Source organism: Bombus pyrosoma, linkage group LG9, assembly GCF_014825855.1.
Source record: "Bombus pyrosoma isolate SC7728 linkage group LG9, ASM1482585v1, whole genome shotgun sequence".
NCBI classification, from domain to species: Eukaryota; Metazoa; Arthropoda; class Insecta; order Hymenoptera; family Apidae; genus Bombus; species Bombus pyrosoma.
Genome location: NC_057778.1, coordinates 5,147,036 through 5,171,925, shown reverse-complemented (window position 1 = coordinate 5,171,925; position 24,890 = coordinate 5,147,036). Strand labels below are relative to the sequence as shown.

The window sequence follows — 24,890 nt, the reverse complement described above, 5'->3', positions numbered from 1 at the left end:
TGTAATCCTGTATGCGATAGGAATGGAGAAACAGCATTTAATATTTCATAATTTCTCAAGACTTCCTCGAACTTGAGTACACGTTCTCGCTTTTTCGATTGTCAGAAATATATTAATTCTTGATAATTCTACCTTCAATGCCATGCAATGTCTTATCAGGCGGAAATGATGTGTAGAAATTAGACTGTGTCACTCGATAATCACGTTCTCGCTAATCAATTAAGAAACACAATACAAATTATTACAAATATAAGAAAGTCAATGTTTCTGAGTCACGTAATCGTAATTACATCAATGAGAAAATGAATCACGTACATTATACTAAAGAAATCATAGCGACTAAGAAGATACATATTTCTCTTTAAATCTGATAATTAGATTCCCTAATGAAGTTAAATAAAAATTTACTCCGAACCACTATTGCGAAAATTGTCATCAAACTCGGACACCATCTTCCTCGATATTTCTTGCTCCATCGCGAAAGACGGAAAATCCACGGAAAATGATCGAATCACCTGGCGACATTACGCTTTCAACGCGTTAGGTATGTGAAGCCGAATGAAAAGTGCAATCTATTTTGAAATGCAAAGGTTTTTTTAGAACGTGGCAAGTAAATGAAGTAGTTTGCGCTCGAAATATGTTACGAGCATTCGGTCACGAGTGAACACGCGGCCATAAGTAGGAGACTGAGATCATGCAAATTGTAAAGAATCAAAGTGACGAATAGCATCGCGAATAAGAACGATTTTCTTTCTATCGAAATGCACGCGCGCGTATCTTAAGTCAGACGTCATTGAAAATCATTCTTGTAACTTTCGGCGATCGTTATCGATAATTGTTATCGTGTTATCGTTCGTCATCGTATGTATTTGTTATATGATTAAGTTTGATTTTTGGAGTTGAGATTTCAACGTTTGGTTTTGTTATTTGTTTTGTTATGTTGATGAGAAATAAATTGTTTTCGTTTGTTTCATCTTGATGCTGCAACTTGGATGAACACAAAGGACATAACCTAACAAACACGAAGATGGTACCCCGCTGGGGGTAGTCACCCACATGATAATCAAATAGCTAAAAAATTCTACCAAATGTCCAAATTGGACAAATTGTGAATGCAAATTAAATAGAAAAAGAAAGAAAAAAAAACTTGGATAATTTTTCTATCGTGTATTCGCGTCGTTAAGAAATTTGATAATGTAGATAAAAATATAAAGAAAAGTTACAATTATATCTATATCGAAGATCAGATTCTTACAAAATTTAAGTTTTTATTGAAGGGATTTGGAGATTAAAGGTTACAGGGTTACATTCATGTAAACATAAGAGAAGACTTTCGAAGGTTTCCCAAGTCTATCGAACAATTAAACCGAGTAAACTGAGTAAACGAGTAAACTGCTAGGTACGGTTAGTTTACCTGACTGAAAATAATGGCTTTATGACACCATTATCTATTGACAAGGGCTAAATCCTAAATTACCTCATTTTAGGGGTAAAATTCCAGGGTATATTATAGCAAACGATGACAAATGCCGATAATACATTAATACTCTGAATAATATTCTGAAGGTCTGAAAGTAGCCTTTTGTTTTCAAGGACATGTCATAAAATTGTTCTCATGTATTCTATTCCGTAGGATAAAACGTTATGTCTATATTATATTTAAACTTTACTTTACGATCGAAAAATGTTTATTATAGGTTATTATAATTTTTTTTTATTTAATAATTTACATTCAAAATTTGTCCAATTTGGACATTTGGTAGAATTTTTTAGCTGTTTGATTATCGTGTGGGTGGCTACCCCCAGCGGGGTACCATCTTTGTGTTTGTTAGGTTATATGCTTTGTGAATAAAACTAAAATGGAATTATTTCGATCCGCTATTCAAGTAAAGTAACAAGAAAAAATTTAATTAAGAATTTAGGTATCGATCAGTTTACTCTTTGCAATTAAGAACGTATCAATTTTAAATAGTTTTAAAATTCTATCGACGATTTGAATTTTTTCGCTCTGGGATGAGTAAAATTGCGGCGGGTAAAGCACTCACGGTTTGTTAAAATTGAAATATGATGGATAGAATATATGTATATAGAAATGTTTTTTTAGAATTCCGTTGAAATAACTCTACCGAAATATGCAGCACGGTGCGACGAAGCCAATGAATTATAAATTTTTATGACGGAAATAATAATTGTATTAACACTTGGAGGAAATATCAATAAAATATCAATTCATAATTTTCGTTCACGCTTTTATATGTACATAAATGTATACACATTATATGTACTCAATTCGACTATAACAAACATAGAAAAATGCGGTGATCGTATCTTTTTTGTATAATATTATTCGGTTGCAGTTTTCAACGATATCGTTGGCAAAATGTGCTGCAGTTATCTTGCAATGTACGTGGAACACTCGTAAAGAAGGATTATTTATATGTACTTAAGCTGTGGTATGATAAACAGGGATCTTAACGTAAAATCTTTAATTTATTGAAAACTGGAAATTATGCGAGATATGGTAAAAATCATAAAATGTTTTTGTTTTAAACAAATAGACATAGTTGACTCTTATCGAGTTCTAATCTCTGCGTAAGTATCAACAATCAATGATAAGCATCACAATAATGACAAACTGAATATAACAATAATTTATAAAATGTTTGAAACGTATTGTACAATTTCACTGCTTATGAGTGCCAAAGTTAGTTAATGAAAGTAAGTTTTAGGTACAGTTAAGTTAGGTACAATTAGGTATAATTAAGCGTTAGGTACGTCACTCTCTTACTGCAGAATTTCGTTTACTATTTTCATTAATATATATTCCAAAGATTCCTGGCAAATCGCTTTATGGGGCTGTAAATCTTCGTGAAAGTGTCGTAAATGCGGAATAATTTGAATGGTTCGCCTAACGGGACTTCCGCCTAAGAAAGTTGTCCGGATGGTGGACAGATGGCGCTGAACGAGGCTAATTCATACATAGATACGGCTACGTACATACACGTGATAGCTTCACGATACGACAGCACGGTAGACTTCGAGTCACGGTCGTCCGAAGTGCACGTGAGCTTCAAATGAACGGGAACTCATTTCATTCAGAAACTACGAAGTCGCGGTTCTACTAGCCGCGTTTCGAATCTGCACGTATATTATCTAGCTAGTGTCACAGGATTTGTGTTTCGTATTTGACGGATTAAAATGACGTTGCATGCGATTAAATGGGAAAACGGCAAGCTGGAGATACTGGATCAGATATTGTTGCCGGCAATCTCCCGATACATCCCTGTCAAAGGCGTGGAGGATGGTTGGAAAGTCATCAATAACATGCAGGTACGTTTATCATGCAAACAGTCTGAAACTTCCGATCGTTTCTTCTTTTTTAAGAATTGAAAGTTTGATTTTATAAAATATCAAAATTACTGTCTTTCATGGTTGATTTTGCTCGCGTCAAACGTAGGTTGTGTACGGGTATAATAGTGAGAGATATCGCATACAGTTGTACTTATTGACAAACAATAAGAACTCAGAGTAGTTAAATTGTAGTAAACTGTGACAATTTAAGGCGATTCGCGCGAACGGAATTTTAATTGGAAGAATTAGTTGACTTAAATCGTTCGTCGTATATGGAACAGTTTGCCACTGTTTCAGTTAACAGAATTGAAGATGTTTTTGCATTTAATTGTAGTCCACTTTCTGTAATATTCATAGGTTCGAGGCGCACCAGCGATAGCTATCGTGGGCTGTTTAAGTTTAGCAACGGAGATTAGGAATGAAGAATATATGGACAAGAAGAGTCTACGACAGGATGTGGAGGGCAAATTGAATTACTTGGTCTCGGCTCGACCAACTGCTGTTAATATGAAAATAGCAGCAGATGAATTAATTCAGTTGGCTAATAAGCTTAGTAAAGATGAGACTGTTAATGTAATTGAAATGAAAGAAAGGTATAAGAATTGGTCTAAATCAAACAGATTAATTTGATTGCAATGTTGTTACTATTAATAATGATGCTTGTAGGTTTATCGCAGCCATAGAAGCCATGTTGGAAAAGGATATCGCGGATAACAAGGCCATTGGGGACTATGGAGCTCAGGAAATTCTGAAGAACGTGTCTGGGGACAACTTCGTTAGAATCTTGACGCACTGTAACACTGGCAGTCTTGCAACAGCAGGTTATGGCACAGCTTTAGGTGTTATTAGATCCCTTCATAAGAGAAATAGTCTTGGTAACGTTTGCATGTTCTAGTCTCCAGTATTAGACAGGATTCGATAAAGTTATATAGTGTGTATTACTGTTACAGAACACGCATACTGCTCCGAAACAAGGCCATATAACCAAGGAGCGCGGCTGACTGCGTACGAATTAGTATATGAAGATGTTCCTGCGACTTTAATTTGCGACGATATGGTGGCAGCACTGATGAAAACAAGAAATATCTCTGCAGTTGTTGTTGGTGCAGACAGGGTTGCTGCAAATGGCGATACAGCTAACAAAATTGGAACTTACCAGGTAATACGTGCTTCAATTATATCCATTGGAATCTTTAAAATTGTTATAATATACTTATTTACTTTTGTTTTCTTACAGATTGCCATAGTTGCTAAATACCACAATGTTCCCTTCTATGTAGCAGCTCCACGGACTTCCATAGACTTTACTATTCCTAATGGTGATCATATAGTTATCGAAGAAAGGCCAGAAAGGGAAATGACACATATAAACGATCAACGAATCGCGGCACCCGGAATACAATGTTGGAATCCGGCCTTTGACGTAACCCCAGCTAGTCTGATTAAAGGTATCATTACGGAAGTTGGGGTATACAGACCCGAAGATCTGATACAATTGAAGAACTATGAAAACTCATAAAGTATCGATTAATTACGAGCAAAGAATCTTCTGAATGCATTTATAAGAACGAATTAATCGGTAATTTCGATGTTACGACAAATTGTTGTCAGGCATTGTTTATTTAAATACTTCGAGTTATAATAAAATTGTTGGCAGATTACGCTTATTTGAACACGTTAAGTCTGATGGACGCAGCACAATGTACCATGGATATACATATTCGTATTAAATGCCTTATTACTCCGCTGTGATTTTTATATGTATATTTATAGTGATTAATATCTCAAACAAATAGTTGTATTGATATTGAAAAAAGAATCAAATATTGATCAAATGGATCATTGGCATAAAATATAAGATAATAGAAAACATTTTTTAATCATGTGTTTTTACAATTTTGCTCCACCCGAGTACCACCAGATGGCGCGAATACCTAAACTTCGACAATACAGTGCGTAGGATCGGCAACTTTCGATTTTCCAACGCGTAAACAACTTAATTTTATCATAAAACGAATTTTACATAAGTGTAGATTACGAAATAGTTTTACGAAATACGATAAATAAATATATACTACAAATCTATTTTTAAGTAAAACAAACTTTCAGAAATTCTCGCCTCGAACCGCTTCGAATTCAAAATTACATTTTTTTGTTCCATTTTATTAATTTTTAAAAATTCATCTTCCACGCAATATAATAATTTCTCACAAATGTACGAGAAGCAACAAAAATGAATGAGTGAAATAATCAACAATAGGAATATATGTCATAGAATCGATTTCTTCCATAATCGATAGGTCTCGCGAGTTGTGCGGCTTCTTGGCGCGATTTCTTGCAGACCCACCTCAACGTGACTAGTCGAGGGTCGCGATTCTGGACGAAAACAGTGGATTCGCGCAAACAGTGATTCCTATTGAACGTGATTTGCGGCGAATATTTATCGTTCGAAGTGAACGACGAATTCGACACTGGGTACACAGCTACGACGTGTGTAGTTCCTTTGGGAAAACTTGAGAATCTATTTTCGCCGTTGAAAGCCGCGCGGGAACGCGTTCGCCGCGGGTTTCTCGAGCTGTGATGCTTTAGTACGGTCAGTCTCTCTGCTTCGTGCAGAACTTCGCCGATCCCGGAATAGTTTCGTCGGTTGCTCGTTGAAGTTCTTCGCGCGGCTGTTGCACGGGCCAGTTTTCACTTGTTGCGAGCGTGTTCGTTCACGAATTCCGTCATCGTTCTGGTAATTCCAACCGTCGCGTAATTTAATTTTTCTTGGCGGCTCCCGCCTGTGTATCGATCGAGAATAAAGAGGAAGTATCGATAGTACAATAAAAAGTATCGAATTTCTCTTGAATCTCTTCGGTTCATTCGTTGACACGATCGTTCAACCTGGAAGCCGATACGGAGAACGCGGGGATGGATGTGACGGACGTCCTCGGTCCTGACGCCCCGTCGGCGAACGATAAGGATGTTGTAAACAACGACAACAATAATGGCAACAACGAGGACGATGAAGCGCCCACTGTGGAGGAGACGTACGAGGTCACCACTACCAAACGCAAGACCGTTCGGACAAGCTACAAGATCCAAGAAGTAAGTGACAACATGTATAAGTGACACGTGCGATTACAGTAACTGAGATTCGTTGCTGGCGCCCCTACGTGGGCGTTTATTACAAACGGTTGCGACGTGCTCCCTCCACCGCCTTAAATTTTCGATTCTACCGTTGGATGCGAGAAAAGCGATGTCAATAGATAGCTTTATTAAAAAGTATTTCCACATGAGATACTTTTACAACATTAGAAGGACATATGTATACTATATATTTCTTGTATGTAATGACGCGTTCCTTTAAAATATCTATGATATTTAGAGTTTTAATATTTCTACTTCATGGGTTTATTATAATAAGAATCACATAATTAAGTAACTAGCGTTAGATAAATATAGTAAATAACTTTGTTTATTTAAGTTGCTGCTATTTATTTAACATTTATGTAATGTTTAAAAAATGATACATGTTATATTTGGTTCATTAATATACTCCATCGATATCAATTTGTAAATGCCATAACCTCATCAACTTACAGATACAGCGATAGAATTTGGAGGAATTATAAAATGAAGTGAAGAATCTGTTTATTTGATATATCCAACAGGACGATTATAGTTCTCTGCATAATTAACACAAAATGGACGTCAATATATCGATAAACGACTAATCGATAGGGTAATCACAGGAACACATCGAATGAAGTGCGTGGAGATTTAAGACGGTTTTTTTTTTAAAGTTCCATTCGTGCATGCCAAGAATAAACGCAGAGACTTGTGTTCGACTACGCTTGCTCGAGAATCTCGGTTCATTCTGATATTCGTCAAGGATAAATGGACTTATTTCGAACCGCGGATTTTCGTAGGATTTACCAACTTTATTTGGCGCGTAACTTTATTCGGTTTCGTTGATGCCCGCGGCACCACCAACAATGAGTAGACCGCACACAACGCTACACTGATTTGTACTTCCCGCGAATACTTTTTCTGAAAATTTCACGTGATACTTATGTTATAACTAGACTGTGAATTTTTATACTTTTATGACGAATATGCAGGTGTAAAATGTAATATGCAGAAATATATAAAACATCCAAAGTACATTGCCTTGGTTAGTTAAGATATCCTATCTATTATCTTTTTCATTCTTCAGGATGTATTAAAATATTTGAAGTTCATTGCGTTATTTACTTATTAAATAGTTATATCACATAGATTGTAAACTGTTACGAGATAATGATTAGATATTAAAATATCTCAGTTTAAATACTGAATGAAGAAAAATAAAGATAGCACAAAGAAAATGATAAAACTTCCGTTTTCTTCAATTTCGAAATGTTAGGACATTTTAATTAACGATAATTATGATACATTTTTCGTTATAATATTTAGTAGTTAAACAATTCTCTATCATTTTTTAATTACATTTATAAGCATATGAATTTGCATAAATATCGGCAGTCTAATGATAATATTTGTTTTTATGCTATAATAATATTGGTATACTAGTATCTGATACGATGCAAATTCTTGACGTTTCTTCTTGAAAATCTTGTGTGATATAATTAATGACACTTAAATTTATGTCGATTATTTGTGGATTTTAGTTGGGAATTAGGATTGATCGAGTCATGTGCAATTAACGAAATGCTTTATGGCTTGCGTAATAAATAAAGATAGAAGACATTGTCGAACGTAGGCGGATCAAAGATGCCATAAATTGAATAGTTATGAAATGCATAGGTCAGGTCTGAGTTTAATGGTTTTCTAATTTTAAAAGGTAATTTTCGATGCTGTTTGTCAATTTGTTTTCTGAAGCCCGCTATCTTCTGTGAGTTTGTTTTGTATCTTTTATAAACAAATAATAGGAACAATAGAACGAAGTTATCGTTCTAAATTGGTAATTCTTGAAAATAGCACATTGCTATATTACCAGTAAGAGTGATCGATAAAGTCGGAACAAACTTAATCGTATATTTTGTTCAACATTTGCGCAAAACAAACTAAAATTTTTTAATATCGTAGATATATCTTTCCAATTTTTCTTTAATATTCCAATGGTGCAAACATTTGAATTTCGACACACGAATTCGATACTTGCAAATATTTCGAAAATAGCTTCGAAGTATTGGAATTGTTTCACAATATTTAGTATGATAACATATAGTTTTCGAGTAGAGATATTTTTTAAAATACACAGGCCTTAAATTGTTGTATAATTAAATGCGAAATTATATTATTTAATTATTCTGACTGTAAAATTGTAGGCCCTAAAAATACCATTTGCAGAAGTCTGTATAAAGATAATTATTTCTGACAATTCTATTGTTTTTATTGCGCGTTAATGTTGGTAGTTAAAAGATTTCGATATTCGATAATTTAGTGCGACAGTTAGCCTGTTAAGAATTCTATAAATTTTGGTGGCTGTTTGATAATATTTGAAACGAATCGTGATTTCACTGCACGCGATGATACGATTAAAACCCAACTTAGTTTACTCGAGCCTAATGCATAAAATCAGCAAAGAAAATCTAAACATAAGTTCTAAACCGATCGTAAACACACACGCGGCCCGTCTCTAATTCCTAGCTGAAATCATATCTAACACATTAGCGCGATAATATCGCACATTAGTGCAGTTAGTACAATAGCAATTTGAATTTGGATAGATTTCTTATTATGAATTTCTAATCAAATTTCAAGATTTTATAATTAAATTGTAATTATATTATTTTCTATTAATTAAAGATTTAAAGTCTTTTAGCGCTTAAGATTCTTTAAAAACATTTATTTTTGATAACACAAGGATTGGAAGAATTTCCAAAACACTTTCTCCAGATCAAGTTTGCTTTTAACAGAGGAAGGAAAATGCTCAATTTCATTGGTACATTATTTCATTAATCATTTCGAGTATTTTATCCAAAATTTCTACCGATATTTAAATCCTCACCTAGAAATCAATTGTAACACACAGTCATAAACCTACATTCTTCGTTTCCTTATATTCTAAACAGGCCGCGGTACATTAACAATAGAAAAAAAAACCTTGGTCTCCTTTTACGTTTACAGACTGTTGGCAAAATTTACAGCAAACTCAACAAGAAGCATTTTTTCCAATAACAAACGTTCTCTCGAAAAATCCAAGCAAAATCTTTCAAAAATAGAAACGAACGATTCAAGATCCAGAGACAAAGGGTTTCAAACGATTCATCAAAGTTGGTTGCTTCGTTCTTTTACAGCTCTAACAAGAAAGGGAAAGGGAACAGAAGAGGTTCCGCGAAGTTGTCCGGTATTCATTGAGACTGTAGAGCTTTTAAAAGACAAAAGGGTAATTCGGGCACGAAATTAAATGGACGCGACGAGGCGACACGCCGCGACGAGGAATAAGAAAGATTAGTCGGGCGGCGTTTAATGCAAAATGAGCGGACAACGGGCGCGATTTACTCAGATTCTACGTCATTGTCGGTACGACGCGACGGTTTTAGATCTGGCAACGGACTCGTTTCGAACGGTGAAACGAAGATGGGGGAACGCGATGTAAATCCCGACCGATGAATGTCCGGCGAACATCCCTCACGATTGGAACTTCCGATTAACGATAATCACCTTCTGCTTCACGTTGATTCTCTCAGGTGTTGCCTCGTTTCGCGGAGAATTTACTATAGCGAAATGGATTACCTGTTGACTTCATATGTGTTTGCTATTTTTTGATTTGTGTTTTATGATTTTGTCTAGTGGAATTTGTATGCTGTAAATTTGATAGAAAAATGTTTCATGAGGTTAAAATAAATAAGAGAAGGTATTAAAAATCTATTGTATGTGTAATCTATTTTTCTTGATAGATCACCTATAAGGAAGTTCTACGTTTTGCATTTTGACATTAGTAGTGCAGCTCATAGTGAAATATTTTAGTGAATTTATGTTATTTGAACTCTATGGTAATATAATTTTGCCATCTTGAAGTATAAAGGACTGCAAATTTTGTGTACAGGTGGGAACAAAAATCAGAAATTAGAACATGTTATTTTGTTTTATTTCGTTGAAGTATATGTTGTAATTGTCACAGTCAATAGGATGTATATCTGTATTTTTAAAATTCTAATTTATAGAAGATAATTAATTCGACAGTTATACGAAAAATTACACGTTTCCATTACATTTGACAAAATTTCTAATTTCGTACACTACCGCCTTGACATCAATCTCCCTTTTTAAAAAGTAACTGAATCCCATCCTTTTTTTAAAGATTCTCTTCCCCAATAAAAATATATACAAATTGCTCTCTGCCGTGAAAGCAAATATTCACGATACAAAAATTCTCTTTGCACACTGAATTTTTCCACGCTTTCAAATTATTTTCTACATAAAGTTGGGATGCATTCAAACAAAAAAAAAAATTCATCGTGAAAACAATCATTTCATGGAAATACTGGAGAAAATAAGGGGATAACGTTTTTCATCGTGAAAACAATCATTTCATGGAAATACTGGAGAAAATGAGGAGATAACGTTTCGATGACAATAGAAAACGCCTGTACGGTGGAAAGGTTCCCAGAGCGATTCAAACGAAAGTAACGTTCGATTTCCCATTGCTTGATGCTGGTTTTACAATCTTTGCTCGCGTCGATAAATATTTATTTAATTAAAGTCAGTCGTCGCGGGTACGTACGGCATCGCGCGGAAGATTTCAATAATAACTCGCGTCGGAATCGGTTGGGCTTGGCAAGAGGATAATTTCAGCCGGCTGTCTCTCTCCGCCGGACGTTCCATATAGACGTGTCGAAGATAGACATAGTTTTGGCCGTCTTGAAGCATTAATCCCTGAAACACACGTGCGCCACGGGTGTACGTGCAGGCCTGCTGCTTCGAAGCCGCAGATAATTCAACTAAATCATTCTCATCGTTATTATCATTGTCGTGTCGCGAGGGTAGACGTTGAATTATCACCCGCATAAATTTCGTCGTTGCAAGGGGGATCCATCCGCTTTCTGTGAACGCTGAAATCAGAGAACTAACGAAACAGAACACTGAAATCAGAGAACGAATTAACATTAGCTGTGCTCCAATACTGTGATCGCGACAGGGGTAACCCGTTTCCGGTTTGCGTAGCGGATGACGTACGGCGTGTTGGCGGTAGCTTTGTTTTCATATGATAGTGTTGTTTCTAAAAAATTTGAGGCGGTTTAGCGTTCGGTTTAAATTTGGATCAAGGAGATATTTGCAGTTGTTTGCGTAATAGTAGATGGACGCATGGATTTGATAATACTTGGAAATCTAACGGTAAATGAGGACTGTTTTCTTTTTGCGAATGTTCTTTTAGATTTTTTGGAATATCAAGGGAATAGTACAATTGCTCCAAATTTCAGACGCCTGTAAGTTAGTATCTTAAAGTGATTTTATAATTTTAAATGATAATGCTCCTTTTCCCACTTTGTGGAAGATGGACATATTTTTGTTACAGCGTTTTACCATTCTTTTTATAATAGATTGTGGTTATAATATAGATTTTTAATTCTATAGCGTAAAGGAAATGATATAGTTTCATCGAGTGATTGAAATTGAAATCGTTAGAGATAAATGTTTTATTCTATCTTCAGAATATCGTGGTCAATTTTTATTACAATTTTACATACTTTCAGAACTTTCAATAGTTGAAATAAATTATTTCAAGAACACTATCATAACGAACAGAAACTATATTTTTCAGCGAGTCTTACACGTCCCTTGTACCATACAGAGAAATAAAATGTCTCAAACATCAGATCATTAATTCCTACAAACGAATGATTCAAACGTTGATTGAGGCGCAGAAACAATTACAGAGGACAAACGTGAGCCGTAGCTGAAGGGGTGTTGCAATTTGCGACTTGAATCGTCGTCTGGGAGCGAATGAGAACTGATAATCGTCCTTTTGTTGCACAGATGGCACTGCTTAAGTCGAATAAACAGGACCATCGTCGAAATCGGCGATTGTTTTCACGAAGGAGCAACCAGGAACAAAGAGGAAGATCGTTTTCTTTCCTTGTTCGTATCGGTCGATAATCGACTTAAAAGTGGCAGGTCGATCCGCGGATTGAATAAGTCGATAAATCGTCGTTAATGCGCTTCTTGCGACCGGGAACGGATTCGAAAGATCGAACGTTCGCACTGACTTGCTTTTAAAATAGAACCAAGGTCTGGGCGAGGCTTCGATCAGCTTTCGTTTCGTGGATCCTCAACATCTGTTAAAAAATATATTTCATCCGACAGAATTGCGTTTTAAGTTTAATTTTTATTTTTTATACGAATTTTATGCTATCTCGCGGTAGACCAAAAGATTTGGAATCGAAAAAAAAAATGATGTTGCTTCAATTTATCGCCGTTCTGCCGGCTCGGCAAACGAAAGCTTTCCAGAGATTATTTAATAACTCATGAACTGTTTTTCGTTTCACTGATAGGAAAGTGGAGGTGGAATTAAAAAATGAGTGTTGGTTATGAAGCGAGCCGTAAATATTTGGAGGTTGATTAAATTTTGGATTAGTCGATGCGATGAAACCGGTTTCAATTGAGCGTAGTTTTTAATATATTCGGATCCAATAAAATTTTAGCTATATTCATATTTTTATAGAAAAGATATTGAATCTATCGCAATGTATTCCAATAGAGTTATTCATATATATTTTTAATTCCGAAGTAAATGTTCCATAGTTAATGTTTACAGCTAATTGGAAATTGCTCTTGCCTAGAAATTACAAGATTGATGAACCTGCGATTCTACACGAATAATTCTTTCTCTTATTTTCAGGAATGCGAAAGAGAATTATAAAGAACTAAATAATTTTCGAAACTATTCTCCTGTAACAAGTATCCTAATTACTTACTTTAGACAGTCTACGTTGGTACACTTAACCCAACAGATTCGAATGATAAAATAAACGTTAGTTTCAATGTCTCCGTATTTTCTATTTCAAGCATCCATTGTTTTAGAGAGATCCAGTCTGCAAAGTGATTTCCTTGATAGAAGCAGATTGCCCGAGGAAATTTATTCAAGCACGTGCTACCCGGGACAAAATACCCGGCAATTTAGTTGATGCGCGTTATATCCACGTTCAGATGTAAATACGATGTCAGGTTGGTTATTAATTCGGTCTAAAACACGTTGCATTTACGAGGTGATGCTAAGCTGTGTGGTCTTCGCGGACCATATTCATTTTTCCTAACCTTTTGTCCTACATTTCATTCGTCTTTCGAATCAACGTTTCGCATATTTCGTGCACAATGGCGACAACACATTTACGATATATTTGTTCGCGCGTATCCGAAATTTTCGCGAATTTTCACGATGGAAAGTGAGATGAACGGGCGAACGAGAACACGGAAATTTAGATTACTGGCAACGCTAGAAGCGTTGAAGCGTAATCACACGAAACTGCGCTGTATATCCGCGGCCGTATGCTTTACAACGCGCAAATATCCGGATTTTGTAGCTGGCAAACAGGAATACTCTATTCGTTGTTGTTGGATGTCCGTAACGTATTTCTTCCTTTTTTTCTTTTTCGTCTGGATGAGACTAAAAGGCAGTAGTTTCGAAAGCAATTTGTCTTCTGATGGTTTAATCTTATATTTTTAAGAGTAAGAGAAAGATTTTAGATTGTCTAATTTTACGGATTTCCAGGAAAAGGAATTTTTAAGAAATACTTTGAAAAATTTCCTAAGTTTCTTGTTAGAAAATAATAATAGTAGTAACACTAGTACTTAGTATTTTCATTTATATCAATATTTCAATCGTAAGAGAAGGAACACAGTTGTTTTGAATTATTCTCGGATCAATTTTGCAGGTTTTTGAGCAAAGGAATTTTCGAAACATTTTTAAAGATTTATTTTAAGTTTCTTTCTATGTATTTGACATTTAATATCGATTGTATTATAAATATTTTAATTGACGATATTATAAGAAGTGTAGTACCAGAAAGTTTCAATGGTGTTAATAGACAATTTCTTGCGGAGAAACCCTGGTGTGTAGCCTATTTTTTTTTCCTTGTTTTTGACGAATAACGATGTTCATTGTTTCTAATACTATGAAATTTTCACGAATACTTTTATAATAATATTTAACACTGTGCTTTCTACATCCGGCGACTCTTTGCATAAACCAGAATCCATCCCTCGATCAGTGCAAATATAATTAGTCGACCACAATAATCCTAAGGAACTGTGATGAAACTAAGCATTTTTATTTCACCGTTAAGGCCCTTAATTGTTATAAAAGATCTCCAAGTCGAGACATTTCTTATGGTTATTTTTTAATCAAGTAAAAAATGGGAAGGTCAGGTTTTTGCCATATTCAACGGTCATTTCCATCCGCAAGCGACCGGTGGTGAGGCGACCAACCCCCAGCAATAATTTTCCTCTGCGACAGCATCGTCACCAAACTTGACTAGTTTGTTATCCTTAAACCAGTCAACATCTCTTGACTGTTTTTTATCCGTTGATCAGTCAATGTCTTGATTGGTTTTCGTTCATTGATCAGTCATCAGTTGTAACTTACTATTTACACGTCTCTGAGAATGTACGTACGACGCGTAACTATTTATATCTACAAAGTTGTTGCAATAAAGTATATATTATAACCTGTTACTTCAGTGTTATAATCAGTCAATCACCTCTATTACCCTAAACGAAATAGGGGATCGACCAATTCGTAACGTCGATTATCGAATCGGACGCGATCTAGCGCGAACGATCGAACAGAGCTATTGTTTAAACAAAACGTACGAACGAGGATTAAAGATGTTTGAAAGATCATACTGGAAATGTTTGAAGTTCAGGCAGGGATTTTGCAACGTGCATATTGGTGGACACGATCTAATGTGTTTTGATATCCCAGATTCACTCTTTAAAATAGACGCTAATGAAACAAAAATAGTTTTCAGTACTCTAAACGATAAAAAAGTACTACGAACATTCTGGGACCTATTTGTTGATGTACTTTAATTATTATTTAAAACTATATTGTAATTATTATTTAAAACTAAAAATAAATACGTCAACTTTCTTTAGTACTGATTAAAGTATACAATTCTTCTAGCAATGAATAATTAAAACTGAAATCCGACGTAAAAGAAAAGAATTTCCTGATATCTTTGATTTCTTAGGTTTCTTAATGTTGCGACTAATGAATTATATCGCTATTTAGGAAATGAAAAATACACGATAACTAGTCGATTAATATTTTGTAATCATTATTTCAGGATCCAGCGCAATGAAATAATTTTCAAAATACAGAATACAAAATACTTTTAATTGTCCGATATATTGATTAACCGATACCAATTTCACTGCCCAACAACACAAGTTTGACCGGTGTACATATACATACAGAAGCAAAAATGAAAGTGTACGAAATAGAATTGTAGAATTGAATGGAACTATCAGGAAAAATTCTGATGGAATCATATAATTTTTAGTATAAACGAAAGGAAGGGAGAGAGAAATCGGTCATCGTCGCGTCAGATAGTTCAACGGTTGCCAGACAAGTAACTGAAAATTACTATGATTAATTGAACGCCAGAATCACGACGAGTAATTTGCACGATGAATTTCGCAAACTGCGAAAGAGCCATCCAGTTTACGCGTGGACGTTTCCGTCCTATTTCTTATCGTTTGCTTCTCATTCTTCGCTTAATTACATTGAAACTTTCGTTGCACATTCCTTTCATCGTTTAACGCGATTTCAAACTTTCTCCTTTTTCCCTTCCCTCTTCACATTTTCTTTTTATTTTTCAGATTTGTTTCCTCTGCGACTCGTAATTAAATAAAACGAATCGAATCAATACGGTAGGTACAGGTGGAGGAGAAATAAAATGATAAAAGGAGGAGATAAGAAAATCAGGGAAAAGAATAAAATTTGCTCGATGAAAATTGTTGGATAATTTAGTCTCTTTGGTTGGCTATAGGATTTATGGAAATGAATCTAATCTACGCGTGACTAATTATTCAACGGTCTTAACTTGTGGCTTGGGTGACAGTGAGCTGCGAGATTTATGGTGGTAGGCAGTTACTCTGAAACGTTTAGTAGGTTGTCATAACGATGTAACTTTACAGTGATTCGATATGTAATACTAATGACAAGATGCGTTTCGCTGTTAGTCCTGTTGCTAGTATTTAATTTGAAAGTGAATCTTTGTCAGACGATGTTTTTTCCTTCATTGAAAACAAACGAATATTCATATCAAAGTGGGATTAATTTATTATATACAAGTTAATTTGGAAGTTGATTTTATTGCAGGAAGAGTGGTAAATGTGGATTAAAATAGATTAATAACGAATTAAATAATGCATTACAGTAGATTGGGTAATAAAGGCAAATTGAGATTAAAGCGAATTAAGGGCTAATTAATTAAATTGCAAACCACATGCTCGTGCATATGTTTAACAAAATTATCTTCATAAATGTGACAATATGTTCCTACAATTATATACGTAATATTTCATTTCATGAAGAATATTATAAGTTATCACAAAAAGGATGAAGATAATAATAACTATCTAATTGTTAGTGAAAATGAATTGGTTTATCGATTGAAATAGAAGCTAAATAATTAGCAGTTATAATTAATGGACGGTTGACTGTAATACGACAAAAACCGAATTAAACGAACGGGAAACAGGAAGTTCTGCGCTTGCATCTTTGCAAGCTGCTGACGGTGCTAGTGTAAGTAAGATGTTGGAAACCCCTTAAAAAGAGACGAGACTGACACCCGGAAGCCTTAAATAGTATTAACTGCAAGAACCTGAAAGCCTTGAAGGTTCAAGTTACAGATCGTCAGATGAGATTTCTTTTTATGGAAAAGGAAGTTTTAAATCTCTTATAAAAAGACAAACAATTTTGCTGCCTAAGATTTTTGTATATCAACAACTATAGCTTTTAAGGGAAGTAGTAAACACACAAGAAATTAAAAAGCATTCTGAAGAAAAGAAAGAAATTTTAAAGATCAAGACTTTGTTGATTAGCAATAGAAAAAAGCAATAGAAAAAAATCTATTTGGAAATAAACTTTGCAAACAAATTTTCTTGTAAAGAAATTCCTAAAATTGGGGATAAATCGTACAAATAGTTTATGAATTAAAATAATCAATAGGATAGAAAGACAGATTGAATTTCGCGCGTGTCTGACCAGAAACAAACCATATCTACTTGCACTCTCTTTCTCATCCTGTTATTGTTTTACATATCATTCGATTGGTTGTCGTTGTCCGGAGGTATTGATTAATTAACAGGAAATCTTTTACGATATTTCACCGTAAAAATTTCCATAATATGTATCGAAAAACGTTAATTTTTTTACTATCAAGCGTTATTTTATTCCGGATATTAATTATGTCTTCTGCGAAATTGCTAGCTACTTTACAATTGCACATTAGGAAGTTGCAGTTAATATTAATTATTAAATACTGAAATTCACATCTTTTTACACTAAAACTGTAATTTTTTATACTTTTGATATTTACATCGTTTACCATTAAACAATTTTACCTTTACAATTGTACGAAAGGTTCTAAATATAGAAAAGTTTGCCATTTAAATTCCTGCATTGTTTTCTAAACACAAAGCTCACTGAAATTTAGTAAATCTAGCACTTTGATTCAAGGACGATGAAACGATAAACATTTCTTTCTGACAGAAAGGTCACACGAAAAAATCTAGCAGCAAATCTTTAAATTCATTTTGATCGAAAGAATTCAGATTGATATAATTTCGACTCGTTTGCAACAGCTGATCGATCATTTCGTGTTTTTCGAGTATGAGCATTCCTCGTGTGCATACGTGAAAACGTAAACGTACGCACAAAGGACGATGCATGCATTCGAGTACGTACCTCGTGGTTCGCGACATTCTTGGCACGAGCGAGGAGTCTTGACAAAAATCTCGCCTCGGCCGACCTTGTGCCTCGAGGAGCCTAAGGTGACGACATCGTGGCCTCTGTAATTCACACCTTCGATAAAATTCTAAACATTCGCAATGTCTTTTGGCAATTAGCAAGCAGACTGTCGCTGAGCAACTGCTGACTCGGTTGAACGATTTCTTTTCGTGTACTTATGGTATATCGATGATTGAAACTGTGTAGCTTTAAATGTATAAGAGAAGAATAAGGGTTTTTATAATTATGAGTTAACATTCTTATAATATACAACGACGAGCATGTAACTAGGACAAATTCTTCTATCAAATTCGATTGAATTTAGTTTGTAATTATCACTCGAGAATAAGAATTCGAAAGTTGTTCCATATGTATAGTACTTCAAAGTACAAGGAATGTATTTTTAAATCCCAGGATACAGAAAAGGAAAAAAAGAGCTTTTCACAACAGGAAAGATTGATTTCGATAAAATTCTTAATTTTGAAATAATTCTTACAATTATTTTTTTCATATTTTTAATACTGGACTATATCAATGTTTACAAAACAAACTCTGAAGCGATGGCCAAAATTATTTCTTATAACAAGAATATTGAGAGAATATGACATCGTACGAAATCAGTTGGCAAAAGTTGCAAACTACGCGTGATACATATTATTATATGCATTTAAATCGCTCTTCAAAGCTCTTCAAAAGATAAAAACGTTAAGCGCATATTAATATGAACGTCGACAACGATCGTTCGAGTTTTCAGTTTATAATTTATCGATATCCTGAGAGCTTAGTATTCTTGTAAATCGCAGCAATTACGAGATCGATGGCCGCTCGCGAGGCCGACGAAGTCTGGGTCGACGATTTTGGCGGAAACATTAATCGCGCACGATGACATCATCGTAGGTAGAAGCTACACAAGGTCGTGACAGCGTTGGTGATGCTATCACGAATAATTTCAGGATGTTCACTCCGCGTTTAGTCAGGCATATGCTTTTAAGAATGACTCTCGACTAGTTCGTAATTTTCATTTGCTTTATCACATAAAACGTTAGCGAAAATTTACTATTCTTCGTCAATGAAATTGAAGTTTTCATGTTGCACTAGGTACCATCAACTCTTAATCAAATATTAAAAACGCTCTCAAATGATTCTTCACTATTTATCGAATTTACAATTCTTTAGATAATTCTCCTAGTTCTCAGCTGTTTTAAATCCACTAATAAATATATATAATTAACTACATATGTCTCATTGACCATATGACGAGAATGCCACATAGAAAGCAGTAAATATTCAGTTCTTTTAAGTGTTAATCCCACGCGATGATGTTAAACCCCATAAACTTTAAACTCAGTTTTCTCAATTTGAAAACTAGCGGAGACAGGGAACGGTGAAAAACTGCAGCGACGAATATAAAGTGCGAACTGCCTAGATATATTTCGAAGATATTGAACGATCCATTCTTCCAATCGCCTAAATCTTCATCTCTCCAAATCTATAACGCACGAACTAAAATAATTAACAGGTCATCCGACTGTACCCCAAGCCGCGAGATTTCAATACCTCAATAAAATTCTAAAATTTCCTCGAACGACGGTCGTTATCGATGCCAGGATAGCGTGGGCCAGCGACGATTCGGTCGGATATTTCGAGTGGTCGTTTACAGAGGCTGTCGATGGCGCGATCATCGTGACGTCGATAGCTGCGTCTGTTTCAGCAGCAATTCCACGTCATCGCTTGCGGGCTGACTTATTTATATTCACAGTACGACACGGTAGGCGCTCGCCGCTATTTAGACCTGTTGCAGTCGAAATTGAAATTCTCATTGCAGATGCTAGCCAGCTATCGTATCGTGGCCGCTTCCTTGGCAACGTCATTCCCAATGTGAATTACAACGTCGATGGCTGCGCCGATACGAAATGCGGTACACGTAAATATTTTTGCCCGATTCTTTTAGCGACCCCCTTCGAAACAATGTTATATCGTACTCGTATATACCTTCGGACAGCATAGAGTACTGACGTTTATGCGAACACGCGATGAAATATCCGTTCTACTCGGACGCAGTTCGCCAGATTTGTTGGGAACACATAGTAAGTCGCGTTATTGATTATAGCGATGAAAATGGTAGGTTAGTGATGCGGTTTCGCGTGAGAGCATGAGTAAGAACTGCTTTTAGTGGCCGTATATACTCACGACGCTGCGTTGAGGAAACTTTCTTTGTACGTTCCCCGTGAATAACGGAGTTCTTGATGTCTGAAAAGATTTGAAAATGTTCTTAGGAATATGTTTGATAGGATGAGTGATTATATCTTTATGTAAAGCGGCCACATTGATTGTAGGTATTAGGAAAAGGAACTTCGGGAATGAAGGAGAATGACTTGGAAATTTCTTCCGAAAGATGCAAGTAAATCAATGTGAATTAATGAAGTAAATAATCTTATTTTTATGCGTTATTTAATCTTGGAATCGTTTCGGGAAACAATGATATTTTGTATAACGATTGATTTCTTTGTATATTATATTTATAAATAAATTAATGGCACTGAAGTAAATATTACACGAAACGTGTTAAAGTGTACTGTTCTTTTGCGAATTTAATGGAGAGAGATGTGAGGAAGTAGAGGATTACGCGCTAGTAGAAACGGATAATCATAGCCAGGCTTCCTCTCTTCAACGTTTAACGTGTTATTTCTATTACGTTGTCATTGTTTACGTGTATATTGGTATTTCTATCTCTTTCTTAATAATTCCTTTTTCAAATGTGATATAAAATTGTTTTCCTGTAGTAAGATGTATCTAATGCGCGTCTCTAGTCCAAAAATGTGATAAATTCTTCTGTAGTTGTGTGCTCAGATCTTGATGCAAATTTTTTTATTCTTCCTTCCTTTGTAAACATCTAATTCTCTAAATACACACATAGTAAGAACTCATAGTAAGAAGATTTTCATATTATATTATATGTAATACTTACTAATATCTCTGGATTTGAACGTTCTAGTTTCACATTACATGAAATTTATTTAATTATATTTACTCGGATTTTTAAAAGTAACTATTTAACATTAGCCAGAGTAACAGACAACGAATCAGAAGATTTACATTGAACAATTCTCGTTTTTCCTTTCTCATTCAAACACTAGTTGCTAAACTGTAATTCTAGCGAAGATATAAATATAGAGTTCGTTCAAAATATTGACTGGGAATATTCCTTTCGGAATTGAATCCGTTTACAACGTAGATAAAATGTTAGTTTATACGGCGAATTCAAATATTAACGTTGGCCGCGAATCTGCAATTTTCTGGCTCCGTCTTTGTCCTTTTGCTTGCTCATTAATTAGACCGAAACGTCTCGGAATACTCGATCTACAGCAGAAGACGTGTCTGAAACGTACCTCTATTGTTTAATGCATAGTGACAACACGATGAATTATCTTTTAAATTAGGAAACGATTAAATACACATAACGAAGGACTATTAGATAAATCAACGATTTATTTTAGTCTCTCATTAAAATTTGTCAGTAACTTGTCTTCCAATGTTTAATTAATTCTACAAGTTTATATAGTTTCTAGTCTCTAGAATATATTTATTTGCTAGCAATGGACAATTTTTACTTAAATAATCTGAATAAATCTGAAAATTTTTCTATTTCTAAGGCGAAGTTTAATGTGAGATATCAAAATAAATTATTGCAATAAATTATTGTTCAAATATATTCGTGAACACTATATAGATCACATATCTCTACAATAATCATCATAAGTAAACGTATATAAATAAAACATTTGAGTACCTCCAAATAGATTTTCTTCTACTAATTTTTTTATTGTACTTACGTATTTTATTATTCACATGCAATAATATGAACAATATGAACATAAATCTAACCATTTACAAGTCTACTAAAAAGCTAAATTGATGACATTTCCTCGATACAATAGATATCGTATAACAGATTTGAATAAAATTTCTCTTTTGAAGCTCGTTCGCCAAAAGTGACTCGATTCTTTGCTATTTAACGTCTCCACGGCAGTTGTCCGCGATTATTGGGGTAAACGGCAATCGTTGAGAATAATAGGTTGGAAATGGAGTAACATCGAGTAAATAGGATGGCCTTTATTCAGAGGTCGTGCAATCTTGAATGAAATGCACCACTTGGCAAGCCGAGTAACGCCAGCACGTCAAAAGATGTACCATGCATATCCGAGGAAGAAACGAGATCAAACGTAGAAGCGCAATATTGTTGAATGGAACGGTAGGCCGGGAAATATTAGTGTGAAATTAGGTGATATTTCGACCATGATTTAGACTGTTGAATGGAGGGTAACATACGAGAGAAAGTTAGAAGTAAAGGATAAAGTTATGGTACTTAGTAAAGCAAAATGTTTTTCATTTAAGAGCTGAGTGCATTCTTCTTTAAATATTTGGTGCATTGCCCGTAACATATGCAGACCAAACAGACGGAAGTCAACTGTTTTTGAAATTGACAGGTTTATTTAGGAGTAGATCCAGCCCATCGTTATAGAAAGACATTTTAAATCTTCGAAAGGAAACAAATTATAAAACAAAAATATCTGGCTTTAAGATCAATTAAATACAAAGTGAGGATAGTTATCATTCGTTGAATGTTAAACAGGATAAAAAAGAGAGAATCTATCTATAGATAGGTGCTCATAATGCAAATAGTATAATTTGTGCGATGAGATGATAGAGATTTCAGTACTTTAGATATTTTATGCGTGTTTTAATATTATATACCTACATCCTGTGCATTGTTGTATCTTTAAACTTCCCATAAATGCATAGAAAACTCCAGTCTATTCACTGTAATTATGATATGTGTATTAGGAGCTAAATTTAATAGAAGATGTAACGTAATTAAATTTCGATCGTCTCCGATAACACAACAGAAAGTAAATCTTCTACTTCAAACGGCTTCGAACTTGCCTCAAACGGCATCAAACTTGCCTCAAACATTCTCAAACCGAGCTCAGACGCCTAGATACCGACACACAACGAACTTCCAGGGAAAAATCTTAACGAAGCAGACAGAAATAAGCAACGCGTCGACGTTGAACAAATTTCTGGGCTCGCTTCGTTGATCGAGAACTAAGATCGCGTGGTATCGTTGCAAGCTGGGATCCAGGGGCAGTTTCTGTCGGTGTGCAAGAAGGAAGGAGACAGACAGATAGTGACGAGGGTAGAGAGGCTATACTGCTTCCGTTTTGGTTTCTGGTCGATGCCTCTGGCGTCTCAATTAGCGAACACTCTCTCTGTCTTGCGCCCCTTTTGCTCTTTCTCTCTTCGTGGTTGGGTGCTCGGTCATGCTCGACGCACCGAGGCCGATCCGTGGCCGATTCTCGAAATAGATTCGCTTCGTTGTCCGTCCTCGCTGCTTGCCGCTTATCCTTTCCTCGATCCCGCCTTCCTTCGGCCCATGAATCTACCGAATACCAGTTTCCCTGCGAATTGATCGCTCTCGTGTTGCATGAGTTTTGTTTGGGCTCATCTCGAGCGAAATCGATCGGATTAAGTATGGTGGAATGTGTGGTGTATTGGCTGGCTTAGGGGTTGAAAGGTGGTCACTGGTGGAATTATTGAAGAGAGAAAGAGGTTTGGAATAACGCCTGTTTCGTACGAAAGAGGAGTTTGAGAGAGTAGGTTTGCATGCGAGTAAATTTGAAGGATATTATCGGAATTTTGTGGAGAATTCTGTAGCTAAATCGAAAAGTGGAGACTAACATTAGAATTATCAGACTGATTAAAATCATCAATTCGTAATTCTTCTTAGAAATCTTGTAGGTGCGATTGCTAGAAATTTCACCTATCGTTGTATTATATTTGTATGAAAAATAGATTTATCTATATTATCGTATTTATATTAAATGAATAAATAAGTCGAAGTGGAGAGATCTGTGGCAAGTAATTACAATCGCAAAAGGACCTGCCATCGAAGTTGACAAATTTGAATAAGACAGCAATAACCATAAGCTCGTAAAAGTATGGGAGTTCTCAGAAGTGTGAGAATGACGTACTGGAGATGAAAATTCTAGGATCAAATTTAGAGGTTCGTGTGACTCGTTTCTCTATAGCTACGTAGGAATAAACAATGCATAATGAGCAAAAGTTGTCGCAGAGAGTTTGCAAGGGAACCTAACAAGAGAATTTCAGAGAGAACATCAAGCAGCTATGCATATCGAGACGATGAACAGAGAAAATTTCATAGAAAAGCTAAAGACAACGAATTTGCTTCGAGAATTTTATCAAACATGTTTAGTGAAGGAATAGTCTCTTGTACGTTCTAATTATCCTTGTAGTATTTGTTTTGAGAAAACGGTGAAATTATCAATTTAACGTTGATTAACGTTCGTTGTTTCGAACAGTTGACTAGATATTCTTAAAATAAAACAAGCTACGATATACTATGTGTTCGAGGATTACGGGATAGCATCGTTGCATTAGAGTGGATCCATATTTATTTCATCATTTTCTTGTGATGGATACAAATGCTTAGAATATTAACAGAATGTTGCGCTCCATCTCAAAAAGTATTATTTATGAAGGTAGTATTTTTGAAGGTATTTATTGGATGGAA

The 24,890-nt window shown here is 35.1% G+C and overlaps 3 protein-coding genes across 6 annotated transcripts in view; all 3 read left to right on the top strand.

Annotated features, from left to right (window-relative positions):
- Nucleotides 1-3,022, top strand: part of LOC122571237 (sex determination protein fruitless) — a 92,765-nt gene extending 89,743 nt beyond the window's left edge. The window contains exons 5-6 of one of the 2 annotated variants that reach the window (XM_043734773.1): nt 2,358-2,403; nt 2,832-2,877. In XM_043734773.1, coding sequence (XP_043590708.1) covers nt 2,358-2,403; nt 2,832-2,862 — 77 coding nt within the window. In that variant the 3' untranslated portion in view covers nt 2,863-2,877. Of the gene's footprint in view, nt 1-2,357; nt 2,404-2,831 lie in introns of both variants that reach the window. The other variant, XM_043734774.1, reaches the window with a different exon arrangement.
- Nucleotides 3,023-3,037: 15 nt separating this feature from the next.
- LOC122571241 (methylthioribose-1-phosphate isomerase) lies at nt 3,038-5,223 on the top strand. 2 transcript variants are annotated; one of them, XM_043734792.1, is made up of 5 exons: nt 3,038-3,330; nt 3,709-3,944; nt 4,018-4,172; nt 4,302-4,510; nt 4,589-5,223. In XM_043734792.1, exons 1-5 carry the CDS (start codon nt 3,199-3,201, stop codon nt 4,868-4,870), a joined length of 1,014 nt encoding a protein of 337 aa, XP_043590727.1. In that variant the 5' UTR covers nt 3,038-3,198; the 3' UTR covers nt 4,871-5,223. The 2 variants fall into 2 exon arrangements, with proteins under 2 accessions (XP_043590727.1, XP_043590726.1); XM_043734791.1 differs by having other exon boundaries at nt 3,041-3,330; nt 4,018-4,226.
- A 751-nt stretch (nt 5,224-5,974) lies between these two features.
- Nucleotides 5,975-24,890, top strand: part of LOC122571239 (tropomodulin) — a 140,255-nt gene continuing 121,339 nt past the window's right edge. For both annotated transcript variants that reach the window (XM_043734783.1, XM_043734782.1), the window contains exon 1: nt 5,975-6,441. In XM_043734783.1, the coding sequence (XP_043590718.1) occupies nt 6,265-6,441 (177 nt within the window). In that variant the 5' untranslated portion in view covers nt 5,975-6,264. The remainder of the gene's footprint in view (nt 6,442-24,890) is intronic.